We start from the raw sequence: 9,886 nt of genomic DNA on the forward strand, positions 1-9,886 counted from the left end.
ATTGTCATGAAGATTAGTGTAATGTTGAAATAAGGACTAATGGTCAAATTATAGGAGTGAAAAAGTTTGAGAATAGGTTTTGGTTTGGGCCTGAAAGGGTTAATTAAGTTTTTTTCACGAGTTCTTAAAGACCCCTAACCCAGGTCTTCAGGAGCCATATTGACACCCCACCCCAGGGCAACTCGCTCCTCTGGTGACATGTTGCTGGTCAGAGCACAATAGCCTTCTGTGTCTGCAAATCATTGCTAAAATCATCCCAAGGAAAAAAAAAAGTTTGAAAGCTTTAACGTTAGACAAAAGCCCAAGAGCTGCAGTGCGAGGCTCAAAAACTCGGAGTCAGCAACTTCTATTGATTAAAAACTAACCTTTAAAGTAACTCTGAGAGTGTGTGGTTAGCATTTAAATTTAAACATGTCATGAGTTGATTTGTGTTACTGAATACCAACTCAGAAGGAGTAACATTCACATCGCATTTTTTTTATAATTCCCTTAAGCAGCTAAAGTATTTCATGAAATGTCAATAGGGCAAAAAGAAAAAGGGGGGGTGGGTGGCCAAGGCTGGGCCTGTAGTTTTCTTTCCCATGCAAATATTCACCCCCCAAAAGAAAAGTGTGGAGAGTGAAACACAATAATTAGTCCTTTGTCTAACTTTCCCAAGTGCCAGAGAAAGACAGATTAATTAAATATACAACAGTGTTGGTTTTTGGAGTGGGGGTCTTGCTTGCTGTGTAGGTCATAAATTAGGCAGAATAAATACTTCAATGTGTTTGCAGTGAGCCTGCTACGTCAGAGCCACTGGAAGGTTGGTGGGAGGAGAGCGGAGGGTTTCTTGCTAATGATAGTCACGTCTGGGTCTGTCTGGTTGCTCTTAGCAACCAGACATGATGTAACACCAGGATGAACTTGAACTTGGGGGACTTGAAAAGAGAACAATAGACCAGAGCAATCAATAAAGCCTATTTCAGTGAAGGATTACAGAGCTGCTCTGGGGTAACCTTGTCGGCAAGGCACACACTGAATAGTAAGATGTGTGAAGAAACTTTTTTTTTCCTTTGCTTTGCTTTTTAAGAGAAGCGTAGAGGCACTGCAGATTTTTGTAGTGCACCAAGGTTGTGTCCAGAAACTGTGGTATGGAAAACTGCTCCCCCTGCTGACTCACTGGGTCCCAGGTGCTTGCTTCAAGAACTACGACACAGTGTCAGATTTAAGAAGTCTGGAATTTCACAACTGACTTAGAAAGTGTGAGAACAGAAATTGTAAGCATTATTTGCCGCACCCAAAGTTTGAGACTTTTGTTAGAGGGCGCCTCTGCTCTAACTAGGAGCCACGTCAGCTAACCGGGAGGCCCACTAGAAATAACAGTTTGGAGTCTGCCTCCCCGCGCCTCTCTTCCCCCCCTCTTCTTTCTTTTGTCCAGTTCGATTTAGGCCGTGTGTATTTGCCAGGATGATTTCCTTTCAGTACACAAGAGGCTTTATTGTGTTCCTCAAAGCATGTGGTCAAAGAATAACATCTAAAAGTATACAGGATGAGTAGTTTTTTGGTTTAGGCTTAGGTTTTTTTCAAGTCCTCTGGAGATCAAAGGTAGCTTGTGTGACCAGGAAATCTTATCCCAACCTCCATGTAGCTATCACTTCACCATTTATCCTGGGATCAAAACGAGTCCCTGCTTTACCTAATTGAATCTCTTGGACACGGATGAGCCTTCATCTGACTGAATCAACCCAAATGTAACCCTTTCTGATGCTGTCAGCTCAGAGATTTCGGAAGCATTCACTTTTGCCAGAGGTTGATGATGTTTCTGTGAATAATGATAAATGTGGTGAATTTGGTAGGGTATTTCTGGAGAAAAGTTGTCAAAAGCTGTATACTTTATTTCACTTGTGAAACTGACCCTGATATTAGACCATAATTGGTCACTTTGTTTAGCTAACATAGAAGAAGTGCCAGCATATAGAGTGACGTATCACCAGACTATTGCCCAAAGCTAATCACCTAAGGATTTATGAAAGGAAAAGGTAACTGGGCCCAGCAGGTATATGGAAGGGTCTAAATAAATGTCGAATGAACGAAAGCATGTACGAGGGCTATGCAGGTGACCTCATTTTTTTCCTTTGGACATCACGGTAGCTAATAGGATGAAATCTTGATACCACATGATTATTTTATGTCATTTTTGAAAACATTATTATAGAAAGATTGAGCTTGAGAGGAGCATTTTACATCATAAAATCTACCTCATGTACATCTAAGGAAATTGAGTAGAAGAGAGATGCTGTGACTTGTCCAAAATCACCCAGGATTCTTGGTACAGCACTTTGTCTACTATAGCTCCATTTACTCTTATTTCACTGCTGATCATCTGTGCCTGTTACAAGAATGTGGCAATAACATCTCACTGAAAAGGAGACGTTGTGAAATTCATCAGAGAAGACACTCATCACGACGCAAAACCTCTCCCCTCACCCATTCTCCACTCATTCAACATTTCTTTGTTGAGAAGCTTCTATTCCAGGCACTGTGCTAGGTGCTGAGGGTTCAGTCAAAAGCCAGATGATGAAGCTTCCTGCCATCCTATAGCTGCCCTCTCCAGACTGCAAAACCCATATATGTATTTCAAGTGGACCTAAATACTTTATTTTGTAAGATACACTCAAAACATTGGCAAACCCCAACAAAGGCATTGAATTTCAATTTCAGAAGAGTGAGATCAGTTTCAGTGTCTCAAGATTTACTACTGTTTGTCATTCCTTTACTTTTCCCAGTGAATCCCCTCTTCGTCCCTAACGTAGATCTTGATTTCACCGTTGGAAGGACAACTTTTAAAATGTGTTATTTTCCAAATTGTGCCTCTAATTGCACTTTTCCTTTTGTCTTCCAGTCCTGGTACCTGGGATAAAAGTCGCAGCGTCCCACCATCCACCAGACAGACCACCTGACCCCTTCTCAACTCTGTAACATGGACGCATCCTCAACCCAGCGCAGTTACAACTTCACTGTCACTGGAAGGGGAGAATCAAATCAACTTGTACATGGAAACAGCGAGCATTATGGTCCAACAGCAAAGGCCATAACCTTTTGGGATTTTTTTTTTAATACTTTAGGGACTGTTGTAATTTTCTCATATGGTGCTGGAAATGGTTGGGCTTTGTAACATTTGAAGTGTTTTCCGTGGTAGCGTGAGCATTAGGCGATGCGGCTGGAGAAGGTCTACCCTTGCTCACTGACTTCCCATTGTGACACACTTTCTTTACGGAGCCTGGCTGTTTCACAGTATTTCATGAATTTACCCACACAGGTGTGAGCCTCCTTGAGCAGTCAGGAGACACATGGAGAACTAAGTCTTTTGTAGTAGCTGAGATCTGCAATATATAACTTACGGGACAGTCAAAGGGCAATGTTTTTCTGTAACATATTGGAAAAAGAAAACGCAGTTATGTTCCTTTTTTATTTTTTCTTTTAGTTCGGTTTGGTTCAGCAGTCAGCAGTTAACAAGATAACATGGCCCGGAAGGACAGTGAATCCACTCACGTTGCAGAATAATTCCGAAAATGGCAAACTACTACTACTACTATTCAGTTTTTTAAAAGTTTTGAAATGCTGCACTTACATTTAAAAAAAAAAAAAAAAAAACATTTTTTCAACAATTTCAACAATGACACACAAATTCACATGGAAATGGGGAAGATGGTCTGTTTTGACAGAAACTGACAGGAATCAATCAAAACAATCGAATTTTGAATTGAGTAAAGTGCAATTTCATTGGATAGCTAAATATCTTTGTAAGATAGAGATTGTTGAAAATTCTATTTTTGTTTTTCAAGTCCTTCCACCCCAGGACTCTAAATTATTGGGGTAAAAAACAGCCTTGCAAGGAAAAGGGGAGCTATTTTTGCTTTTTATGTTTTTTATTGTTAAACTTGTATCCCTTTAAAAACTGAAGGAAAATTAAAAAAAAAACAAAAAAACAAATCTAATGGTGCTTTTACCACAATATGTTAACTACATTAAATGCTAATTAATTATTTTCTGTTATCAAAGCACATAACTAAAATGAAATCATGGTATCTGTTAATTTTATAAGCTAGAAGTCACTATAATGGATTATGCCAATTCTGAAAATTTTTACATGTATCAGGCAACATAGGATTTATCAGTTATCAGACACTTCATTGTTCCAGAGATTGTCCAGAAATTTTAAAGACCTTTGCGCCCCTGAACTGGGCTATGGGAAAATAATATTAATAATAATAATGAAACCAATACTGACACAAATGCTGGTGCCCATTCAGATCAAGGGTACTTGTTAGGGAAAAAAAAAAAAGTTTGCACCCCCAAATGTCCTGTATCTTATGTAAAAAAAAAAAAAACCACAAAAAACGAACAAAAAAATAACAAAAAAAAGTGCAAGTGATTTTTCTACCAGACAGCGAAGCACCCCTTTGCTTCCCATGCAACTTCAAGAAGGTTTCCTATACTATACATATATATACGTTCTGGTTGGCAAGCCCTGCTGATCAGAGAAAGTCTCTGCATGTTCTAGTGTTAGTAACTAATTTTTATATAGCTAATGTAGGATAAAGTAGAGTGCATTAAGACACAATATTGTAATCCCTACTCTAGGCACTTGCCTTTAAACTATGTTTTTCAGCCCTTCAGAAGGGTTCTACTACTGTCCTATACAATCAAGTAACTGAAATTCTTGGGAAGACACTTTGCTCCTCATCTTTTCCCCCCGAAACAATGTTGTTTTGTTTTGTTTTTTTTCCTTAATTTGCACGAAAACAAAAATTCCATATCAATGTGCCTTGCCCTGGATAGCGATTATTTGTGGAATTGTTGCACATGCTCCTCTATTGAAAGGGGTTTTTCCCTAGTCAAGCGTTTGGAGACACTTTTTGTAAATGTGACTTTTACGTCAGCCATTGTCAGTTTCAACATCTAGAACTAAATAGAGAGTTAGTTGTTCCGCAGATAGGAGTAGTCTTTTTTGTCCTCTGTGGTCAGTGGCAGTGCTATTCTGAGATCTGTAGATGCTTAGAATATCAGTATTTTGGATGTTGCTGCATTTTACAATTTATTTGGAGTCTTCCTTTATTCCCCTCCCTGCCCCCAGATCTATGAAAATATGCAATACCTGCTTATATCGTGTAGAAAAGCTTAGCTATGATTAATTTTTCTTTTATTTTTTTTTATTTGACCAAAGTCGGTGCTGCACTTGACGCAGTGTGTTTTAGGTGTCTGTCTTTGTACTTTATTTGTGATTTTTGAATGCACGTGCGCAGGAAGGGCTCCTCTTAGAGAAGCAGTCAAACTGTGAAGCACTAAGCTGACCCTGCTTCAAGCAATTTTGTTTTTACAACTGTTCCTTTCACAAGCAAGCCTTAAAAAAAAAAAGACAACTTCCCTTTTCTTCAGCTCCCACACCCCATTTTTCTTAGCAGACTGCAGTCAATCCACATTCAATACAAAGTATATAATGCCCATTTTTATATGCACGTTTTTAAACTTCCAAGTTCTGAAAATTGTTTACTGGTTATCTCTATTTAAGGAAAAAAAAATAAAATAAAACATTTTGGATTTTCATATGTGTCTGATAAGTGGTTGAATAGTCGTTTGGCGCTGTTGTATGGTGTGATTGTCAGTATATGGTGTCACTTCCTCTAGCCAGCCAGCATACTTTGCCTTCCCCTATAGCACTTAGCTGGGCATTACTTTATTATGACATATGTGCACTAAAAAAAGAAAAAAGAAAAAAAAAAGAAAAAAAAATAGCAGCTTTCAGTGCTTCACAGTGAAGGGAAAAAAGCCTAGACAAACATTTTGTCAGAACCTTGCGATAAGCCAAGGTATTACCAGTAAATTGGTTGTATATACAATAAAATTGCACCCTTTTTTTAAAACAAAACAAACTAAGCAATAGTTTGGGCAGTTTTAGTTGTTTTTAGTGAGCATGTTGTAGTCATGACTGCAAAGAGAGAGATTAACTGCCCACTCAGAAGATATGTAATTTGTATTGTTGTATAGTTTTATTGATTACACTGATTTATTCTACCCTATTTTATAATGCAGGACTTTTGTAATGTTGTTTAAATGAGGAAAAATTTCTGTCAAATTAGCCTAGTGAAATTTCTGATTGTTCATTATAAAGGCAGCGTTCATAGAATGGCTTTTCTTTCTTTCCTGCCCCCCCTCCCTTTGGGAACTGGATTTAAGTTTAAAACTTTCCTGTTTCCTTTTTTTTTTTTTGTAAGTATTTAAATACAGTTATTTTTTTTCTCTCTCAATGGTATAGCATATTCCTATGCTTGAGAAGTATAGGTCTACTGAAAAACCATTGTAAATGGACGTTACAGGTATGCTGTATTTTTGAAGGTATTTTGTTGTATTAAGTTTGATGAAGCTAAAATTAGGGAACTCTGAACAGATTTGCAGGAAAAAAATGTTTTAAAGGCTTTAAAACATTAGGGAGGCAGTCTAGGGTGATAACGAACGGGGTTAAGTATTAAACACACTAAGTTATATTTTTGTTCATGTTTCATTGTCCAGAAAGCAGCAGGAAACTGTAGTTCAGTTGTGATCAAGCAGGAAAAAAGAAACACCAACAATATGAGTGTTTAACCTTTTTAGACTCAAAGTCAAGCGAAAATTTTTGAGGAAGACTTTGCTACCTGGGGTGTGTAGACTGACAGACTGAGGGCCATCCGTGTTTGAAGGCCCAGCCCTTGATTCTGAGACCCATTTGAACTTTTTCTCTCCCGTCAAATGGCATTAACAATATTGGCAAAGATAAGTCCCTCAAATAACTCTCCATTTTCTTCTTTGGGAACTGAAGTCAGAGGCACAAACACTAAATCATATCATTTTTCTGTATGCTTTTTTTTTTCTGGCCCGTCCCCTTGCCACTAAAACGCTCCTTGTCTGATTATTCATGGGCAGAGGACCTCTTTCCAATGCCGCCCTATCCATCCCACAGTCTTTTTCTTTCCTTTGAGGTTTGAACTAACTTTTCTGTTTCTTCACACCCTGGCATGACAGTTATTGTGTCAGCCCCTCCCTACCCCACAGTCAGGCGTGGGCTACGGGCAAGCCAAGGCACACTTCCCAAAGCTTATATTCTTCATACTCTGACCAGTGAAGTGTAAAGGAACCCAGACTTCCCAGAGTCACAGTATTCAGGCAGCCCATCAGAAGATGCAAAACCCATCTCAAAAAGTTTGTCTTTCACTTTTCAAACCCTTATCCTCATAGGCTTTGAACTCTGTAGTTACAGTGTCATAAAGTATTTATGAAATCTGGATTAAGAAAAATTTTTTTTTCCTTGTGATTGTTTTTTCTGGGGGGAGGGAGTTTCTAAGAATGTCATTTAATGTACTTGGCATCATATCTGTTTGTCCATAGTGGTGGTGGTCTCTCTCTCTCTCTCTCATTCTCTTTCTCTCTTTCTTTCTTTCTTTTTTTCTTTTTTTCCTGGTAGCAGGCCTCCATAGAACAAATTTAAAACACAACTGGCATGGTAATGTACAGAGAGCTTCAGTGGCACCTCACCACCCACCCTCCGAGATCTGTCCTAAGACATGAGACAGTCTCAGAAAGCTGCACTGCCCCCCAGCACAGCTTTCATTCAAATCAGCTTCCAAGGCCAATTTCGTCCTGAAGTCAATGCATGTATTTACTGTTTGACAGTAAACCCGCTCTGCCTTCTCCACGTCCAAGGCTGTGCATTCGTCTAATTAGTGTCGTGTATGTTTTCCTTTTATTTTTTCCAATAAAAAAGCAGTGGGATGAAAATTGCTTTGATATATAGCAGGTAACATTGAAGCTATTCCATAGCACTTAACTGTAGTGAATACTGTGTCACCAATTCTGAAATCAATTTAATGTTTAATGCAAATCCATTACATGGTGCTATTACAGGCTGACAAAATGATTTACACAAATGTGACAACTTGGGCTCAATTCACTCTGCTTTCCAACAGTGTAAATGCATAGCAGTGTTTATCTGCATGAGAACTATGCACTAATCTATCTGAAGAAAAACTATATCAACTTTGGTATCTACTTTCCGTTTACTTCAATCCTTGCCTTTTTGGTCATTGTTATAATGCCAGCTTTAGGACAGAAAGAATTATAAGAAAACCAGCATAATACCTGATATATTAAAATGTAGTGCCTGTGAAATCTGTATTATATTGCTCTTCTGAAGTAAGATTTTTCTACACCGGTAGCCTTCGCTGTCTGTCAGTCAGGACCTTCTGGTATAGGTGATGTAAAATAACCGTACAATATTAATGCATGCTTTTCCATAATGCTTAGTGAACTGTATGAATATTACTCAAAATTATGTTAGTCTTTTTTTCTGACTTGGTTCTTGTCAGCTAGGTTTAAAGGTATTTCACTGAGAATGCAAATTCTGTCTTTTCTTGATTTCGGCTGTTTTCAGTATTTTGGAGGTATACATTTACTTAATTCAGTATTACTTGTGTTTTTGTTTTCGTTTTTGTTTTTTGTTTTCTTTTTCCTAGGGGACAAGCATGGGTGTTTGATTTCAGAAATCAGTCCCTGGCAAGACTTTTGTCTCAAAACGACCATTTGAATTTCAAGAACTCTGCTCTGAAGACACTGAGGACATTTCCAAATGAGGGACATTTTCCTTCACCCTCGACTGAGGCTTTGCTGATCCTGAAGCGTTTTCTTAATGGACAATGTTCAGCCAGGTACCCATGCTTGATCCGTCTTCACACCAGACTTCCTCATATTAAAAGAAAAAAAAAAAAAAGAAAAAAAAAATCTTTATGAGATCACGTGGCTATTTAGTTTCATGCACAGTTGCAATATTTTCTTCAAAAATAAAACTCTGTACAAACTTTGGGCCCGATTCATAAGAAAAAGAAATTGGCTATTAACACGGGATTTTAAAAATATAACTATTTTTTTTTTTTGGTCTAAATTTGAAATGACTTGCTTCCCAAATGAAATGTTTCATCTCATTTTTTTTTTTTCTAAGCCAGCACTGATCTGCCTTTTATGCCCCAAAGGGTTACATAATCAAATTAGGCGGCCGGGGAAATGGGGAGCAGATACCAGAAATGCTCAGAAAGATGAGGAGGACCACCTGCCCTTGAGCATGGTAACGGGGGAGGCAGCAGCATGTGGGGGTCAGGACCTTGCCTGTGTGCCAGGCATCATGAATTTCCACTTGTGGACTCCTGACGCTATTTACTTAAAAAAACACAATTTCCGAAGTACGTCTGGACCACAAGCATATATGGTGGAAGTGCCACCTCTAATCCAACCAGAGCACCTTCAGGGTGGAAAATACTCCCCAGGGTGTGCGATGTGAACTTGTGTCTCTCCACAGTGGTTTCAAGGACAAATGGTGTCCAAAGAATGGGGCTATTTTTCCTGCTGTTTTTATGCTCAGCTTCTTAAAATAACACAAGCTTTCTTCCCTTTTTGATTCTATTTGTGTTACTCTTATTTTGTTAATTTTTTTTAGTAATAGTCTATAATTTAGCACTTTTTTTTTTTTTCAAACATCTCAACCGAAGGCCACAAGGCCACTGGCTACGTTGGGATGGAGGCTTGAGAGAGCTGCCCTTTCTCCCTGGTCTCCGACTGCCTTTCTGCACTGCAAAGGCATTTCGTAGCATCACCACTGAGGTACTAGCTAGACCCAGAGCTGGAGCTTTATCAGATTCTAGGAGGTCCTTAAGGAAGACTTTCAAAGGCAAATACACGACCCCTCCCCTACTGCCCTGACCTTTTAGCAGAACAAAGTTCACCTGGGGCTTTTCCCACCACCCTTGGAAATCTGTCTGCTCAAGATACCTCGGGGTTTTTTTTCATTTCAAATTGTGCAGGGAGGGGATTAAACACTTCCAGT

General features: G+C 38.8%; 1 protein-coding gene across 3 annotated transcripts in view; it reads left to right on the forward strand.

Moving 5' to 3' along the window:
* Positions 1–9,537, forward strand: part of NFIA (nuclear factor I A) — a 373,912-nt gene extending 364,375 nt beyond the window's left edge. For all 3 annotated transcript variants that reach the window (XM_059923725.1, XM_059923741.1, XM_059923733.1), the window contains one exon: positions 2,882–9,537. In XM_059923725.1, coding sequence (XP_059779708.1) covers positions 2,882–2,899 — 18 coding nt within the window. In that variant the 3' untranslated portion in view covers positions 2,900–9,537. The remainder of the gene's footprint in view (positions 1–2,881) is intronic.
* Positions 9,538–9,886: the final 349 nt, after the last annotated feature.

The sequence above is a fragment of the Balaenoptera ricei genome, chromosome 1 (genome assembly GCF_028023285.1).
Source record: "Balaenoptera ricei isolate mBalRic1 chromosome 1, mBalRic1.hap2, whole genome shotgun sequence".
Lineage (NCBI taxonomy): Eukaryota > Metazoa > Chordata > Mammalia > Artiodactyla > Balaenopteridae > Balaenoptera > Balaenoptera ricei.